General features: G+C 47.6%; 1 protein-coding gene across 1 annotated transcript in view; it reads left to right on the top strand.

Annotated features, from left to right (window-relative positions):
- The first annotated feature begins 546 nt into the window (after nucleotides 1–546).
- The window catches only part of ELL (elongation factor for RNA polymerase II), a 52943-nt gene continuing 34311 nt past the window's right edge, over nucleotides 547–19178 (top strand). The window contains exon 1 of the mRNA XM_086477373.1: nucleotides 547–681. Within this exon, the coding sequence (XP_086333499.1) occupies nucleotides 547–681 (135 nt within the window). The remainder of the gene's footprint in view (nucleotides 682–19178) is intronic.

Below are 19178 nucleotides of genomic sequence, written 5' to 3'. Positions count from 1 at the left end.
ACGGAGCTGCACCCTGGGGTGTCCCCAAGCTCTGCTGCCCCGCGGGTGGGGGGAAACGGGGACCTCCGGGCCCTGCTTGGGGCGGGTGGGGGCGGGATGCCAAGGGGGAGGCCTGGGCCTACAGGCCCTGCCCGGGGAGGGGGGAAGACGGACCCGCAGCCTGCAGGCCCTGCCCAGGGGGGGGATGCCTTAGGCCGTGCCCGGGGGGGGGGGGGGTTGTGCCCGGGGGATGCCCGCCCGCCGCCCCTTCCCCCGGGGTCCTCCAGCGCTGGAGGGCTGCACCAAACCATCCTCCCCGGCATGCCCCGCGGCCGTCGTTTGCATATCCCCTCCTCCTCTCCCTATCTCCCAATCCGACGCGGCCGACGGCGGGACCTGGCCAATGGGAGAGCTCGCTCCCCACCTCCTCGCCCCAGCAACAGGCTCCCCGGGTGGGCGGGGCTGGCGGGGAGGCGGCCGGGTGACTCATGAATAATGTATAAGGGGGGGCGTGGCGGCGGCGGGAGGCCCCGGCGGCCCAGGCGCGGAGGGGGAGACGGTCCCAAGATGGCGGCGCTGCAGGCGGAGCGCGGGTACGGGCTGTCCTGCGGTCGCCTCGGCCGCGGCACCCGCGTCTCCGTCTTCCACGTCAAGCTCACGGAGAGCGCCCTGCGCGCCTTCGAGAGCTACCAGGCCTGTAAGGTAGGGGCGGCGGGCGAGGGGCGGTGGGCACGGCCCCGCGGCGGGGCGAGGCGAGCGGCCGCCACGAGGCCCTGGCCGGAGCCCCGCGGGCGGCACCGGCGGGGTTGGCACCGGCGTCGTTGTGGTAGAGTCGGGGGGTGGGGGGGGAAGGCCTCCTCACGGGGCCCGGTCCTGCCACTGCGGGGTGTGTGACGGGGGGGGGGGAGGGGGGAACGGACGGCGGTGGATGGCTGGGGAAATGGGGGGGGGGGGGTCGCTCGGTGTGAGGCCCTCCCCGGTGAGAGACTGAGGAGATGCGGGGGGGCTCCTCCCGCCCCCCCCATTTTCCGTGAGTGACTGGGGAAGCTGGGGGGGGGGGGGGGCGGGGCACGGTCCTGCTGTCGGGAGCCTGAGGGAGACCGGAGGGGTCTCGCTGTACACCCCCCACCCCCCCAGCCCCCGCCCCCGGTAACGCCCCAGGGGCATCCCCGTCCGCCCCCTCCCCCGTTAGTGCTTGAGGGGCCCCTGTCGGTGACTGGGGAGGGGTCGTGATCCTCCGGTAAGTGCCTGAGGGGGACTGAGAGGTGTCGGTGTACCCCCCGGTAACTGCTGGGGAGACCCCAGTGTACCGCACCCCCGCCACGGTGGGTGACTGGGGGACCCGGGAGTGGAGGTCTCGGTGTCCCTCCCGGTGGGTGACTGGAAGCCACCGTCAGTCCCCGGTAAGTGGCTGGGGAGGGCGAGGGACATCGATCCCCCACCCCCCACGCACCCACCCGGTGAGTGTGTGAGAGGGTGCGGCCCCCCCCCCCCCCCCCCCCCCCGCTCCGGTGAACGTGACCTGGGTTTCCAGGGCCCGGGGGGGGGCCGGGCTCACCCTGGGGACGTGTCGTGGGGGGGTGGGGTGGGTCCACCCCCCGGTGCTGGCATCCCGGATTGGGGTGTGGGGGGGGTGTCCCTTCCACTCTGTCACCTTCCCCGGGGCACCCGGTTGTGTGTGTGCTCCCCACTCCCCCGCCCCCCGGACCCGGTGCTCTGCTCCCCAGGGGGAGGCAGTTTCAGGTTGGGGCTGTAATTTGAAAATTCCAGATTGTCTTTTCTGAGATATTTCCTTGAAATGCATCCAGAGAGATTATTAGTCATGTAAATAAAGAATAATGGCAATACTTGGCATCTGTCCTTAGGATGGACCGGAGAGGGATTAAAAGCTGTCCTTTTTATTGGGTTTTTAGTTTTTTTTTCTTTCTGCCTCCGACCCTGCAAAGAGCATGTCTGTCTCCTCACCTTGCCAGGGAGCTGGGGGAAGCTGGGAACCTAACCCGTTTGTCATTAGAAGCGTCCGGCCTGCCAGCTTCTGTAGGATAAACCATATGTTGTCACAACACTATTTTTAATTTAGGGTGTTGGTTACATCACATCACCGAATTGGGCAATTTCTGTATGAGGACGAAGGTAATTACTGTACCAGGGTTTATCAACTTATATTTTAATGAGTGTTTATCACCATTATGAGAAGTCAGTAGCAATAACTGCCTTGGATAGATTGAGTTATCAGCTTTTTTTCCCTCTGAGAAAGAAAACAAAAAATCCAAAGAAATGCTTTCCTGTATATTAGGAAAGCCTTTTCTTTTGGGGGAGGGAGAGTAGGAAGACTACAGGCAGCTGTGTTAAATATTTTGGGAAGCTATTCCGAGTCCGTGTCACACATGAATAGTGGTGTTTATTTTCTAAATGAAGTCTGGTCTCTAGATTGTTTGGTGGCCAACGGCCACTAATGAACTTTGCTTCCTTCACCACCACCCAAAAGAGAAATAGTCAAAGGCTACTGGTGATTAAATGGGCAGGAAAGGATAAGGGCAGAAGAGCTCGCTTGTTTGTATAGTGAATAACGCAACAATTAGTGGGCTATTAAACACATATGCTCGTTCTGCATTTGTTCTATAAACAGTTTCTCCAGCTTGTTGAACGTCTCTGCTTCCTCTGAAGCGCTCGGCTCTGGCGATGCCAAGAAGCGACTTCAGAACACACCTTTGGAGCGTGTGTTTGTCCAGTCTAGGCTCTGATTTAATTTGAGTCTCCAGTAGGTAAATGGAAAAAATTTGCTAAGGCTTCTTCTGCTTGGTTTGGTTTGAAATGTGGTATAACTGACGACAGCGTTGTGTAATATGTATAATGGCCTGGAATCCAATACTGTTGTTTGTGTTACCTGCAGTCCAACATGTGTGCAGTCTGACCTGTTTTATGCGCCGGGATACCACGTCGGTGCGATTTCTGCGACAAGACTCTGTCTCTTTGCCAGAACGGGCAGGGTAATGTCTTCAGTTGCTTGCTTGAGTTTGTTCTTGGTCTAATAATAATGTATTGGGATTACATAATCCAAAAATGATCACCCAGCCGGGCGAGCTGCCATTTGTTTTTAGTGTCCCTTGTGCCAGAGCAGTTGCCTTCTTGGTGTGGAGCTGTACCGTGTGTGGATCGGGCAGCAGGTCCATGGAGAAACAGATACTTGTCGTCTTGACCTGCTTGGGTCTCTGCTAAATTGGCCGTGTCCTGGTGAAGAACATGGTCCCGGGTCCGCACGTTGATGCCCGACCCTGTGTTTCAGCAAGCTGTTTCTACGTCATGTGCGGAGGACGTGGAGCTGCTGCTGAAGAGGTCCTGGATCGCAGGGCTGCCGGCTCTTTGCGGGCTGTGAAAGGATTTCTTTCTCCAGTAGCAGGGGGGTACGCTCACCTGAAAGAAATAAGAGCCTTAAAAATAACACCAGCTTCATAGGGGACGCTTTAAGATGTCGCCCGTCGGCTCCTTGTGAAACTTGCTGCCCCTGAAAGTGCTTCCGTGCCGTTGTGAAACAGCGAGCGCTGACTGCTGAGCTCCAGAGCTGACGGCCGAGCGGTGGAAAATGCGTCCCAGGTCGATTTGTCCACTGATGAAGCGGAGCCGGTCTGGTGTGTTAGCCTGAAACAGCTCTTGGTTCTCCAAGGAGCGTAGTTCTGCAGTAGCTTGCAGTTTTCTGCGTTCCCTTTGGGGGTGTGTACAGGCTCTGGTTAGGCCCTTCCACCCCCCAAAAAAGCAGGGCATGACTTTTGCCTGTCTCTTCTGGTCCGCTTCCAGCTTTGTTGCTGCCCGTGTTGAGGTACAAGGGAACTCCTCGTGCCCCTGCCTCGTTGTCCTCTTTCGTTCTTTATCTTGGACCCTGTGATCCGCAGGAGATGTATCTATCTGTCCTCTCCTAATCAACCTAGACAGGTCTCCATCCATGGCACTCATCCTTTGCTTTTCACGCCTATGTTTTTTTAGCAACATTGTGGGGGGTTTGGGGTAAGTAGAAATCTTAACAGATGATTTAAAATGCTGCAGGGCAGACCCAGATGTCGCTGGGCAGTGGGTACGTGTCCTCACGCTGTTGCGGTGTAGGTGCCGATGGCCTGTAAACAGTGTTAGAGCTGTTCCTGGAACCCTTACCTGGGAATTTCCTGACTTTCACATATTTATTTAAAAACTCTCAGTGGCTTGAGGAGCAGTACTGGTGAGCTTGCATGATGGATCGTCTTTTGATAGCAGACGACGTGACGGCAGTTGCCCGCCTTTCTCTAGTATCTGTAGTATGTGTTGGCCTCACCATGGCTGATGGAGGCCAGGCTGGGCTCAGCTGAGCCCTAGTCCTGCCTTGCCCGGCAGCCTCGTGACTTTAGGAGGATGTGAAGAGGGTCGTAGAACCCTGATTCGGTCAGTGCGTGGTGGCAGCCGCCGAACCCCTGTTCCTCCACCGTCCTGCTCCCGTTGTACCTCTCCGCCCCTGCTACACTGAGTATTTTGAACTGAAGCCACCGGTTGGTTCACTGGTGAACTTTGGCAGATGCACAAATATTTACTGGGGGCTAAGCCAAGATAACCAAAGCACATTGCCCCTGTGCTCTACTAGCCCAGCTGAATTTCGGAACAGACGTGGCTTCCCAAGTCATCTCCCCCTGCTCTTCCTAAACCGACTGTGACAGAAGTTATGTCTCAGAGGTTCGGGTTAAACTGACCCCTTGTAGTCCCCACTTACTGAAAGAACTTTTTCAGACTTTGCTTTTAGAGCAGGTTGTTACAGACGCCTTCATCTTGCTGTGTTTAAAGCACGAAATACAAAATGAAGGCTCCTGCTGTCGTTACAGGGTCTTTAGGGTAATGCGTATTCGTGCTGACTGGGGAATTGAAAGCTGCTTGCAGGTGTCAGGAGGAGAACAACCACCCAGCTTTCAAATCAAAATTCATTGAATTATCTTAAAGCTTTTTGCATCATTCCTCCTTTCCTGTAACCTGTTTTTTCCTGTCCTATTAATTCACTGATGCTGTAGTCCGTCAAAATTGAAGCTATTACGACATCGGGAACATGAGTCGGTGACATGACTAAATGAATCAGAGAGGCTGGCTGGAAAGGAAGCTCATTGTACACGTACCTCTCCTCGCAATCAGCAAAAATGGGACAGGATATGCAGAACGTACTGAACTGCTAAACTCCTGCTAAATGTTCTTAACATTGACCTGAATGTGGCACCTCCCATTTGAAGGAAGGGGACAAAGAGACATTTAACATTCGTGCAGGAGGAATGTTTTGGCCTGTGGCAGTTTCCTTTCAATTATTTAGGGTAGCTTTTTCTCTCAACCATATACCATTTGGATCTGCTCAAATTATAGATTCATCTCTATAGTTTTCAAATTGCACGGGGAAAGAATTGTCTGTAATTTACATCTAAAGTGACGTACAGTTGCTATGGGATTCGGTGGCAAATTATAAACCCATTATGCCTTTTTTTTTATATACTGGTGGTAGCAGACTGCAGAAGTAGGTCTAATTGGTGACGTGCCAAGGGAAAATAGAAAGTTTGTGACAGAATGCTTGTGACCGACGGTGCTTCCCACCCCCCACCCCCACCCCGCCCCAAACGTGATCTGCTTTTTATCAGCAAAGCGTACGAGACCATTAACCAGGAGAAGTTGAATTTGAGCGTTAATAACTTTTTGCTCTCTAGCAATGCTGGGGGAAGCAGGCTGAAGATTAACCCTTAGATTATGAGGCTGGGGTTGTTTGTTGTTTTTAAGATAGGCGAGTGGAGTGTTTTGGCACTCGTAGCAATGGCTCTAGCAGCTGGATCCTGGCGATTATATTCATTACCCAGCAAGACTAAACCCTCACTCTTTTTCGGCATATTCTATAGTCGGTTTCTTATTCCACTTAAACAGCACCAGAGGGAGAAGGGAAAGCTATTATAATTTTTTTTTCACTTCTGTCTGAAGCAGATCTGATCAAACACGGTGCGCAGACGAGCGTCTTCAGAGCGGTCCGTCTCCCTGGGACCTCTTACCTGGCCAGCATGTGCTGCGGCCGGTCCTGCCTCGAGTGGCTTCTGCGCTCGCCCCGAGCCAGTCAGCTCGCCGAGCGAGGAGTCTACGGGTGATCCTCCAACATCAGGGTTTTTTTCTGAACCCGTCTGAAGTGCTCTGTCCTGTTTAGTTAGTTTTTGTCATAGTGCTGCTTGGCAGAGGGATGGTGACTGTTGAAATAGCGCACTTGCATAGTGCCGACTCTGTTGGGATAGCAGAAGAGCCTTTATTGCTGGTGAGGGAGGAGAAGTTTGTTTGAAAAAGCATTTGAGGTCTCGTTCGTAAATGAACGTGTTATCTCCTCAACAATTTGCACGTTTCAAGCGATTTGAACTCGGTTCTGCCTGTAACTTGAAAGCATAAACTTGTGAAGCGTCTCCAAATCCCTGGTGTTTGTGCATGTTGAAAAATGGGAAGGGACAGACTGCATGCGTCACTCTCGTACTAATTTGTGCCAGCTAATCCATGGGAGAAGAATACATTTTGGCTGACTTAGTGGTTTTGCTGCTAATGCACAAGAGAATGCATTTGAATGGATGGAGTGGCTGCACGGGTTTAGGTAGACTTTGAAGAGATACCATATGTCTGTGATCCTGTACCAGATACCCTAATTTGTGAACACGGTCGTGTAGCATACTGGCTCTATTTGGGTTTTGGGGAGTGAGAGGACAAGTTGAGGGGGGAAAAGTGGCCATCAGCTCAGCGTCCTAACATCAGGAGGGTTGAGATCAAGTTACCTCTGAATAATTAAAGGTAATGCTGTTTCTGGAGGAACTATTATCTGGAGTGAACTTAATGCTAATGAAAAAAAAAAAAAAAGCCTGATAACCTGAACTATGCTAATATTTTATACAGGGTGGATACAGAGGAGACATCACCAAAACTAGGCTTCTACATTCAACGTGCCTTAGCTTGACCTAGATGCATTATCCAAGGAAGAAGCTTGGATTTGCTGATAAGAAGAGTTTTCTATAGTAGCTCATGTGTTGCTTAGAAACATCCCGTGTACATAAGGCAACTTTTGCACACCATGGTAACCTAGTATTGCCTTTTGACTGGGTGGGGTTTTTTGGGGTTGGTTTGGTTGGTTTCTCTCAAATAATTTATATAATAGAGAGCATGATAAACCCCCCAGCAGCTGGTTTGCAGAGTGGTGCTGTCTATCACTGCTGCACTGGGAAAGCAGACTTCCAAAATCCAATCCTTTTTTGCACTGCTCCAGCAAAAAGGCAGTCTAGAAAAAACACTGCTCTGTGCACTTGGTCTCTCCTTTCTTTACATTGGACTAGTGCCTTTTTTAATTTAAAGAAACCAGCATTTGTTTAACTCAAAAGGAGGTCACTGCTTGTGAGCATGACTTTACTTAGCTGCCCACCTCCACCCACCTTGGGTCTTCCCTGATCTCTGCAGTCTGACTGGCGTTAACCCTCTGCGCAGCAGAACTTTTCGTGATGCTTGTTGTGTAGGAGACAATACTTTAGCCCAAGGCATTAATGGAAAACCAAGATGTTTTACTTCAGAGTCTCCAGGCCAGCTGCCACCACCAGCTACTCCTCCTCGTATGCAGAACCTGCAACCATCCAGGGAGGCTCTGGGCATGGTCCTGGGGCACACTGCTTTGCGGGGGGAAGGCTGGAGCCAGCGTCTTGAAGGACGATCTGTGCGTGGCGCTGCGAGCAAAGGCTTGAGTCGTGCTGCTGGCTTCGGCCCCCGGTCCAGCTCGCACGCCGTTGGGTTCAGTGGTGGACGCAGACTTTCTGCTTTAGGTTTGTGTCTGCGCGTGGTGGGGGTTAGCAAGTACCGTAGAACTTCCTAAAACCAGCTAGTCGCCTGAACCTTTGTAGTATTTAGATTTCATCAGTACAAACATCCTCTTGACGACTCGAGTATTTTGAGACCCGCGTAGCTGAGCTGATAGGCCGGGCTTTGATAAGAGCAGGCACCTGACACCCGTGGCAGTTGCCTTCCTACAGGATCAGTGCAGTGGGGATAGTTTAAGCTAATTGTCATTATTTAGCAAGAGCCAGATGTGTTACTGAAAAGCCTAGCAAAAAGCCCAGCAGGACAGAAGACATGCTAGCTCAATCCCTATCACTGTGCCCAAAGGATCCATATTTTCTGTAACCGAGGTGGAAGACGCTAATTTAATCTTTCTTCTATATTCTTACCCACTGAGGGCCTATTCTGTGATGGGCTGCAATCAATACATTATGTGCCAGTTGTGGTTATTTGAATCATATTTCCACATTTCAGTGTCTAGACTTTATGTTTGTGTGAGTTTTGTTGTACCTTTCCAGCTCCGGCGCTGATTTCAGTTGTTTTTGGCTCCTGGTTTCTATGAGAAAATCAAATGGGCTGTGTTTCTGTCTTTTACCAGTCCCCAAAAAAGAAGGGAACAAGGGAATTGGCAGAACTTAGTTTTTTAAGCTCCTTTGCCACCATTTTTCTCTCTTCTGAGACAACCTGTGCGCGGATGAGCTGGGTTCTGCCATTTGGTGACTAGCAGATGAAAGCAAAGACAAACCACTGATGGCTGGAGATAAATCTCGCCCTGGTTCTTGCACTGAGAAAAACCTGCTGTGCAAAAAGGTATGATCTTGGTGGAGGCAATCAGGGCTTCAAGAAGTGAATATGCACCTGTTTTTAGAAATGAAAAACTTGATAATCCATAAAGTAAAAGCGTTTGTTGAGAGTGAAGCCGCCTTTTAATTGCCTGCTTCTACTTTTTAGCTCCATTTTTAGCCAGCAGCTTGCTTGTGCTCGCAGATCCACAGGACTGTGGATGTGACTGTATGTACGTTCAGTGAATGGGAGGGTTGGTCTGTGTTTGGTAGGTCTGAGAGTTCCTCTGTGATGCTCAGGGAAGCTGATAATGACACAGACCTGGGTCGCATTAACCTCTCTGTGACCAGAAGGTAGGACAGGCTTCAGCGATGTTAACAGTAACTGCTAGAGAAGTACTGACTTGTGCAGAAAATAGTGTGCAAACCTGAGCCGGGACTGTATTCGGTGGATTCTGGAAACAAAGCTCCTGGTATAAAGTGTATTGTGGATAAATCGGTGAAAGGAAATAATGTTCCCAACTCGTAATTAACTTGTAAAGCTTGCTGCCGTGAAATTTAAAAGGTTTAAGTGCATCTGAATAGCAAGAAAAATTGGTCATATGGTATGCAAAAACAAAGGCTGTGGTTGCAACTTCTCTCTGCATCTCTGCCTGCGTATCGGCTCTTCGGCTCCCGTTTCTCCCCTGGTTTTTGAGGTGATCCAGCTTGTTGCCAAAGCCGTGGTTTTACCTCTTCCAGGGAGCCGAGCTCCATGCGAAGCGTCGGTGTAAATTCTTCCATTCCTTTCAGATCCAGGATTCAGTGGATGCTTTTCAGAGCCCAGGATGGGCGGAGTAGCAAGGAAGCAAATTTTTCCACCCTGCCTGAGCATGGGCAAGCGGAAATTGTGCCTTGGAAGCCATATAAGGCGAGTCAGTCGGCTCTCGCTGGGCTCACCTTTCCACCGGGAGGCTGGAGAAGGGAGCAGCCCTTGCTCACAGGGAGAGCGTAAGGTCTGCTGGTGCTTTGAAGTTGTTCCCTGTGCGTCTGACACTTGCCGGAGGTGTGGTGTGGCAGGCCCGATTAGGTCGCAGCAACTCATTAACTCCCTGACTTGTGGGGCTTTAGCACGCTATCCCAAAACGAAGGCGTAAACTCGTGATTCAGGATGAAACTGCTATAAAAATGACTGGAGCCGGGAAGAGGCTGAGGCAGGTCAGAGAGGGAAGCAGCCTTCTGTCACGGGGTTTCTTCATTTCCTTCAGCGGTGTCTGATGCGGGCGCTGCTGACGAGAGCCTGGGCTGAGCAGGACTTTGCTCTGAAACGGTAGTTCCTGTGTCATTAAAATAGATTTTTTTTTTTTTAAATACTGATGGCACCTGTTCACGCTTCCAGGGGCGTTCAGCCGTCGGAGCTGGTGAAGCCTGCGTCGTGACCTCTGCTGCTGCTGCTCGCAGAATTAAGAACAACTTCTGCTCCCATAAATAGTATCTTAAGAAGCGCGTAGGAGCTCTGCTGACCAATTTCTTTTGAAAAGTGCTTTCAGTGACACCTGCGACAGCGACCTTGCCCGCTGCTTCCCATCCGCCTGCTTATCAGGGCAGCCGTGTTTTGATGGGAGCGTGGTCGTCCTGTCCACAAGCTCTGCTCCCTTCTCTCCCAGTAGATACTCGATAATAAAAAGAACCTTTAGTTGTCTGTGTTCTAACGTGCTTTTCGTGGTCGTGATTTTTTTAGTAGGGAAGTTGCTGGTCCTTCTGCTGTTTGCTTTTGCTGCTGTGAGATCTGAAATGCTTCCTGCCTTAGTGGGGTCCGTGTTCCCTAATTACGTCGCAGAGGTGAGGATGGCTGCTGTGCAGTTTCTGAAAGCTCCCGGGTCCTGTGCACCTCAGCCATGGTCTGACACATGTAATGGGTGGCTACCAATCCTTGTCTTTATTCCAGAAATAAAATGTGGTTTTCTAGATGCAGCCGAGCAAGCGTATTGTAATAAACCAGTTCTCCCAGCCTGGAGTCTGGGAGCAGACCCGACTGGTGAAGAGTCCCAAAACACACAGCTTTGCGAAGGAAGCAGCTTCTGTTTAGTCATCAGAAATGTGGAAATGGGAAGGGGCAGGAGGGTAGCAATGTGTGAAGGATGAAGCAAAACACACGTAACCTTTATGAATGTACGTGGGATATCTTAGATCTTTTTGAAATAAGCGCTTCAGCTGATGGGGAACGCAGGGGTGATTAAAACCAATTGCAAACATTTTCCTAGAGGCGTGATTCTGAAATCGGTTATGAATTGTTTGAAGGCTTCGTTCTTAACGCAGTAAAACGGTGCAGTAGTGATGGCTGCATTAAAATCTAGAACGCTTTCTTTTTGAGTTTCTTAAAGAAAAAAAAAAGATTTATTACCTAGAAAGTTTGATATTATAGTGTCAGGCATGTTTCTCTGACCTTCCTGCTGAATCTCTGCAGTCATTTGCAGTGGAGCTGTACCCAATGTAGGTGCCACCTGCATCTCGCCACAAGTTTTAATGCTCTCCTACAATTAAAGCCATTTAACTCCATATAAAGGCCTTTTACTTGTCATTAAGACTAAATTTACAGACGCCGACAGCAGGCAGAAATACCCTTCTAACCTCAGACGGGCTCAGTTAAGAAGGCAGAATGTTTCAGCTACCTAGAACTTGCACGGATTGTTATATTTAGACCAAAATTTCTGGTCAGACAATTAAGTGCCGGCTCAGTGGCCATACCACTTCTTTTGCATGTATGAGTTAGATTAACTGCCTCCACTCACTCTGTCAGGCAAGAGAGATTCTCTGTCTTAATGTATGAAATCTCTCGGGGCTTTTAGGCTTGGACCCGGGGAGTCTTTTTTGCAGCTCTGTGGTCAGTCTCTGTTTAGTCAGCAGAGGTGGTATGTTTTTACTGTTCTTATCTGAAAATTTTTCATGTTCATTTTTGGAATTTGTTGTAACTTGAACTTTCACAGGTGTCCTTGCAAGGAGAAGGAAACATCTGACTTCTTTTTTTTTTTTTTTTTTTTGGAGGTAGATTTTTTTGCCAGTTTAGAAGAGTATGTTCTTTCTTTTACTGTTTGTCGCTTTATTTTTGGAGCAGGTTTGTTACCAACCAGCCTGGCAGTGCAAATAAAGATGTAGCTGAAACAGTGCGGGTTCTGTGCTCCTCGCTGAAGGAGAGGGAATACCTCGTTTAACTTGGTACTGGCTTCTTCAGGCAGCTGCCTTCGCTTTTCTGTCGGAGAAGGCAAGCTCCCCTGGAAGATGGTGGCTGTTAGCAGTGCTGTGTTAGCAGAGGGTATGTAACACGACGAGGTTATAACATGGTAGAAGATCTTCGTGGGGTTGTCTTGCTCAGTGCTTTCAGTGGTTTTGTTTTCATGGGCAGCTTCCCTCAGTGATAGGGGAAAAAAAAAAGCCAACTGGCATTTGTGATTACTTTATTGCTGACTTGCCCATGAAGATGGTGAGATGGTCAGAAATTTCGGTGACATCCCTGTTGAATACTGAGTTTGTGTTGGGTTTTGTACCTGGAGTCCTGGTCTGTGTTGGGGCACCTCTGTTCGCCTGAAAGCCAAAAGGAGCTGTGTCTGAGCATCTTGCTTTAGCTTTTGAGGTTGATCTGGCTCGTGGGGTGTTGGTGGTTGGATTTCTCTGGGATTCCTTTAGGATCCTGGCGCCGCTGACTTTGGTTTATCATAGCCTCTTCCAGCAGGGCTGGCTCTGACTCCGTGAGGAACATCTGAAGATCGTCTTAAGTAGAACTTTGGCAGACTAGTAATTAGGCTTCCCTTTAAGTGTCAATAGGATATAGTTGGGCACAAGGAGAAAACTGGTCCAGGCTTGTTTTCCTAGGCTCAGCAGTGTGTGTTAGGTGAGATTTGTTCTGGGATGGTTGAACAAGTTCGTCGATCTGATCTCTGAATTGCCTTTCTATATTTTTCTCTTGCAAGAAAAGTAGTAAAGCGGTGTGCAAGATAAGGATCATACTGATGTTTCAGCAGCTCGCCTAAGCCATCTTATGAGCACATAGGCAAGTGAATCAGCCCTGGTGTCTTAATATGTCCTAAAATAAATTAGACTTTCGTAAGCAAGAACTGCTGTATTTTCATTAAAAGATTGCAGTGGAGAAAACACTCTTTAAAATTCAGCCTTAGGGTTGTGTTGTTCATTAACTGATAGTCACTCCTGTTTACCTTGTGTGATAAGTACAATGTTAAGAATGGCTAACAGTGCTGATGCCGTCACAGCTGCCCTTCAGAGAGAATTGCTCGCTTTTTTTATGGCTTGGTTTACTGACAGGTGGGTTTTTTTGAACTAAAATAAATGCAAACAGCCAGAACGAACCTCTCCTAATCATGGAAACCAATTTTTTTTTTTTTTCCTTCTGTTCTTAGCAGCTTGGTAACGCTGTTCTTGGTACAAAGGTCATTTAAAAATCTGACATGTCAGGCCAGCAACATACTGCTTCTTAATGAGGCTTAAAACCAGCGTGTAGCTGCCTTGGGGGAAATAGATTTGACTCTGGAGCAGCAGAAGAGAGGGAGATGTGTGCACAGCCTACTTGGGATGGGATCCCTTGACTCTTCTTACACCAACCCCACGTATCTCTAGGTAGCCCTTGTACCCAAGTGCTTGCCATTCTCTTGTGTAATGGGGTTTTAATGCTCCTTGTGTTAGGCAAATGAGCACAGCTGTTTGACAGCACACTCAGAAATATCTTCTAAATATTTTCCAGAATACACACATATGCTGGTTTAATATGGTTTCTTCCTGTGTTTCAGAACTTGAGGCTATCTCCTGCTAGCCTTGGCTTCTCGCTGCCCTGTAGCCACCATTCAGCAGGACGGCGAGGAGGTCTTGCCTCTGTTACTTCATCGCCGTCTTGCTTAAACCCTCCTGTCCCTCCTCCCCAGGATGTCACTTGACATTGAACTAAAACTCCTGAACCTTAAGTTCCTTGTTCTCTGTGAAGCTTCGTCAGTAGTTTGAATGTCTGAGGGCTTTTGCCCTAATCCTGTTCCCCAGCACTTCAGGCTCCAGTACTGGAATTTCAGCACCTTCAGCCTCGCCTCAGTCTTTTTCGGCTCTTTGACTGTTCTCCAGTTAAAACTAGGTCAGAAACAACTGTCAGCTTCTGATATTTCACTATGCCTGTTTTATAAGTTGTAACCCAGTGTTGCTGTGTTTAATCGCTTGCTTTAATTTTAACATATTAAATGTCTCGTCTTGCTCTGCATGAGCAGCCTGACATAGTAGAGCTGGTAAGACTGCTCTGGATAACAGCTTGGCTATAAAAGCAACGTTACCTCGATTGGGTCTGAAAAGGTGAATTATCTGTTTGTTACATATAATGCCTAAGATGCCAAACTGACGGATTTTTTCCACGAGCTCTCTCTAACTGTACATTTGCTGGCAGTTTGTGTACAGCCAGTTTTCTAGCTGTAATTAACCAGCTGCTTTTTCTGTCTGAGTGGCTTTTTAACCTGATGGGTGAAAGAAAAATATCTTTAAAAAAAAAAAAAAATTGGAAACCTGCGGGTTTGCCAGGAACCCAGTAAAGCGGGTATGTTGGAAGTCATTTAAGATATTTATTTTTAACTGAGAGTTCTAGCTGACTGTACCCATTCAGCGTTTTTATAAGACTATTACTGGAATGGTGCTTGGTCTGAGCCCGGAGTGCCTCAGTATTCAGTGAAATCGACCTGGTGTAATTTAAGAGTATCCTTATTCCTTTCTTTTAGACAGACTTTGAGCTAGCTAGCAGTATTGGAATACTTAGGCATTCTTGCATTAGTGGTATTTAAATGAATTCATACTTTTCAGTATAGTTTAAAGGTTGTGGTTTTAAAATTCTGCCTGAGCTGTCATCTGTAAAAAAGCTTTCCAAAATGGCAAGTTGTTTTATTAAGCTGTTCCTAATACACTCAGTTTTCTTCTTTCATGTATCTCCTGCTCCTCTGTGAACCTCATCGAGGGTCTAAGGATCCCTGGGTTGGAAACCCTTAGTTTTGGAGGTACCAGTGCAATCCAGCTCGTGCTTACAGACCCAAATGGTCTCCAGTAAATGCTGCATGAAGTGGCAGTGCTTCCATATACCACCTGGGAAATATTAGATGGAGGAGTTCCAACCCAGAGGTGAAACGCTTTGTATAAGGTCACAGAAGGAAAGTTTCTTCAGAGGGCAAAAGGAACAAGTCTCGACTCTAAATCAGGTTCTGTGGTCACTTCACATCACTTCCACGCCATGGCCTTCAGCCTCGGATGGAAGAGCCTGGGTGTTTTATTCAGTTATGGAAACTTACTTTTTTTTTATGATGGGGATGCGGGGGAGATGTTTCAGATGCGCTATGGTGACACGCTTTCTATATTAATTTGGGAAATGTGTCCTGATAGTTGGGGATTTTGTACAGTGCAGAAGCTAAACCCAAAATATTTGTGGTACGTACACTTGATATAGCCAGTTATGGAAAAGCTTCCTTTTAACTAGTTAGCTTCTCTCAGCTCTAAGCCTGAGGGTGACCTTTTCATCCATGTCTTAGAGCTGGCCAACACAGTGGAATGTGTGCTTTATAGGCACTAAAGGTGAAGATGAGCCAGATACAGAATTGTCTGTAAGCAGCTTTTGTAGGGTGGCAGTTCAGGAAAAAAAAAAAAAAAAACAAACCAAAACATTAACTCTTGTCTTGGGCTAAGAATGATGATTTTTATGGCTGTCTTGGAAGCTGCTTGGCTGGAAAACCTTTGTATTATGTTTATGTAGCAACATGAGAACTAAAGATGAGTCGTCTCGGTGACCTTTGCAGAGGTACAAGCCCTCTCCGACTTCAGTTGCTGACCCACGCAGCAGTTCAGGAGAGGAATCTGGCAGAATAACGTGAAGTTTGAAATAAGAGGAGTATTTAAGCAGAATGTAGCTGGCCAGAAGAGTAGGTGAGTCCTCATGGTGGATGTTGTGCTCCGAGCAGCAGCAATAGGGAAGTCTCAGCCTGCAGAACCGGGTGCCTCGTTGGCCTTCTCTTTGTTACGTGGGGGTCTGGATGCATCCGTGCTGAATGGCCGGTTTGCTGCCGCTGCCAGGCGAGTGCCTATCAGCCGGCTTCTGCTTGCCGTTCCCCGGTGAGGGGAAACAAATCTTGGTCTGCCCTATATTTAATAGCTAATTCTGAATCTTTTCAGTGAAGCTTCTTGAAATCGTCATGTTTCGGTTGTACCCACGTTTCAGGTTTGAGCCCATCGAGGGTGGGAAGGGTCAGGAATAGAAAGGCTGGGTAGTTGCTGTGATCCTTTTTGGGAAATCAGAGCAAAAATGCCTCCTTCTTCGCATTTCACAGACCTGATTTTGTTGTCAAAACAGACCGAAAGCGGTATTGCTTGTATTGCTTCAGAAAGGCTAATCGGTGAAAAGTACCGTTTCTGAGAGAGATGATGGCGAGCCAAGTGATTTCCACGATTGAAATTGTTTTCCTCAGCGTTTTCACAAGCTTTTTTTGGTTTCATTTGAAAGGTGACCACATCTCCAGCATCTAGTAAACAGTTAGCAAACCTCCCTCTTCTTTCGGAGGAAGCACAGAAGCCTTCATTCAAGGTATCTTATACTAGAGGAATGACTTTTAAAATATTAATCTGAGAAAATCTAAAACCCCTTAATGATTCTTGGCTCATGAAACTGTTTAAGTAAAGCCTTTAGGGAAAACCAGAACTGCTGTTCACCTTTAGCAGAGTTGGGAATTTTGGATGATTCAGTTTTCTTCTGCCAGTTCTTTTTTTTTTTTCCTTCAGTCGTTTCCCAATTTAACAAGATCATCTGATAGCTACAATAAAAATCTGCTGCAAAAACAAGCAGTGTTGCATGCGAGAGATGATTACCCAGGGAATTTTGAGTATGGATGTCTTAATGGGATTCTTGCCAGACTAAGATCTCTCTAAATTGCCTTGGAATGCAAATGCGTACAGATGCTGAAGCCATAGTGCTGAACTCTTCTTAAAAGAGTATTTAATAATTATTACACTTATTAGTATTTCCAATGTATGGAGGCAGAACAGGACATTTCTTTGTGGAATGGTGTTTCTTGTTGAAAACAGCATTTCGAAGCAAATCCACGTGTTCAAAAAACAAACCAAAGAGGGTTTGCTTTCCTTTGCCTGCACTTTAGAAATACCAATATTTACCTTCCTTTTTTTCTACCCTATCTTTAACTTACAGTATCTGCTAGCAGATTCAGCTGTGCTAAACGATAGGCAGTGCTGCTCTGTAAGAAAGGGATAGGTTCGGGTCGTATGAGCAGAGTTAAATTCTGACTTAATTTTTTAATTTAAAACATTTTTTTTCTTCCTGTATAAGCAAGGGACTGTAGGGTTGCTATTTTTAAAAAGGGGTGGGGCTTGGGATGTGTTAATTTAACTTTTTCCCAAACTCCATACAATTGCTTGCAAGAAACAAAACAATGGAAATTATTTCTAGGTTGATGCTTAAATTTTTGCAGTGGATTTGCCAGCGCAGCATTATCTTTGTATGAGTGCTTTGGGAAATGTTGTATCAACTTGCTTTAAGCTTTCCTGGTTTTACTTTCTATTGCTTTTAGTCCGAGTTACAGAAGAAAAATCCCTTCAGGAAAAACAGTAATAAAAGTAACCTTTTTGTGCAGTATTTTGCTGATTTCTTGTGTGCTTGTGGAAAAGGGGGAAGGGGTGCTTGAACCTCTGTCTTGGGGATTGGGTTGGGGAGAACAGGATGAGATAAAGGTAAGGGCGTTTGAGTGAATGGACAGTTTTGATTCAGGAATGCAACGCTGACTAATAAAATAGAATAGCTTTGAGGGCTACTGGTTCTCAGTTTCGATGAGAGTCTGGAACACCCTTTTGTAATGAGTAAAGGACGCAGAAAATCCAACAAGAAAAAATGAAACTTATTTTTACGAAAGATACAGTAATTGTATCAAAACTGGTAGGGCTTCTACTTGGAGTGAAGGAGACCTCCTGGGTTATTGCACTAAAAAATGGGCATGATGTTTTGTGATTTGGTAATTCTTTCATTAGAGACGTGTTTTTTAGTTACCAGACTGCTTTGAGCACTTGTACTAGACACTGAAAGCTGCAAAGGTTCTTTTTTTCCCCAAAAAAGCCTTTCTTTGCAAGCCTTTGGAAATCGTGGGAGTTGGCTGTTGGTCTTCTGACAGTAAAACCTCACTAAGTAGCCCCGTCTCGTTAATAGTGAAGTTGGTGGGAGTTTGTAATGATTAAACTGCAGATAATCATCCTTTAAACTCTTCGTGGCAGTCTGGTGTCAGGCATAAAGGGTTGAGGCTTTATGATTATTGCTTCTCTTGCTAGACTTAATGAGTAGGTCTCCCTTAACTCCCCAGAAAAGCAGAGATAAAAACACAAAATAAAAAAAGGAATGCTGTACCACTGGGAAATGTGCCCGTAGTCTCCGAACTTGGATTCCCAAATGAGGCCGACTTCTGCATCGGCGCTGAAGATACCTAACTGTGTCTGAGTTAATTGGGTGCTGGGGGCCCTTGATTCCACAAAACCAGTTTTGATCTTTTCCTGTTTCTTACAATACACATTCCCTTTGACCTCAGACTGCAAGTCGCCTCCCGTTTTGGGGTGGAACTGCACTGGTTTCCAGTCTTGGCCAGGTGGAGAGCTGCAGCTGCTCGATACCGGTCATATCGAGCTGTGATGTTGGGTGTTTTGGAAGCAGGAGCGATGGCATCCAGTGACCCACTGGCCAGTCGAAAAGAAAGTGGTATTTGGGACAAAAGTGTCGAGGCTCTTCAAATGGACTCGGCTATGCCTCTGTCTGTCCCTGGGGCTTATTCTCCTCCTGCAGTGTGTCTCTGCAGTAAGCTGTCCCCTAACAGGAGAGCCCTTTTCTGGAGACAGGTAGGTTTAACTCTTCAGTGTCCTCTGGAAGTCGCAGGGCTGTTGTCTGCCCAAACAAAGCTTGCATCTTCGTGGGAGACAGACCATTGCGTCCTCGCGGCATCTCTCGCAGCCGTTTCGGGAGGTGTATTTGTTTGGGTTTATTACAGAACAATTCTGTATCCGTCTCGGTGCTCTTGAAGAAGAGTTTCTCAGTTACTGTATTTGCATTGCCGTAGAAATTTAGGAACAGGGATTGCAAGAAGTCATTTGGTGGTCCCTGTTCCTGAGAAGGAATCAGTCTGATAGATATGCTGGTATGTTTGCTGTAGCCAGCTTCTCCTACAGCCAAACCAGGTCGCCTGCTTCACCGTGAGCAGGGTAAACTTGATACCAAGTGACAATACTTTAATTATTTCTCTAAGGAATTGAGCCACCTTTTAATTTTCTTCCTGAAAGGCACTGCCTAAATTGCATAGATGCGTCGCTTTCCTTTCTAGTGGAAAACTACTGTACCTTGTGCTAGCCAAACATCTTGGCTTAATGATCGTGAGCGATGTGTGGTTTGTTCCAGGATTTTTCAGCATATGCAGTGAGTTGGAGCTCCCTTACCAAAGCTACCTTTCGCAAGATTTGTGGTCTGGGGCTAAAGATGCGCAGAGTATCAGGCATTGTGTCAGAGGCTTAAAGGTTTATTTTTGCAAATACAGGATCAGAAAAAAA

The sequence above is a fragment of the Leptosomus discolor genome, chromosome 24 (genome assembly GCF_034619465.1).
Source record: "Leptosomus discolor isolate bLepDis1 chromosome 24, bLepDis1.hap2, whole genome shotgun sequence".
NCBI lineage: Eukaryota > Metazoa > Chordata > Aves > Leptosomiformes > Leptosomidae > Leptosomus > Leptosomus discolor.
The sequence above is the reverse complement of the archived record's forward strand: the minus strand, read 5'-3'. Positions and strand labels throughout refer to the sequence as shown.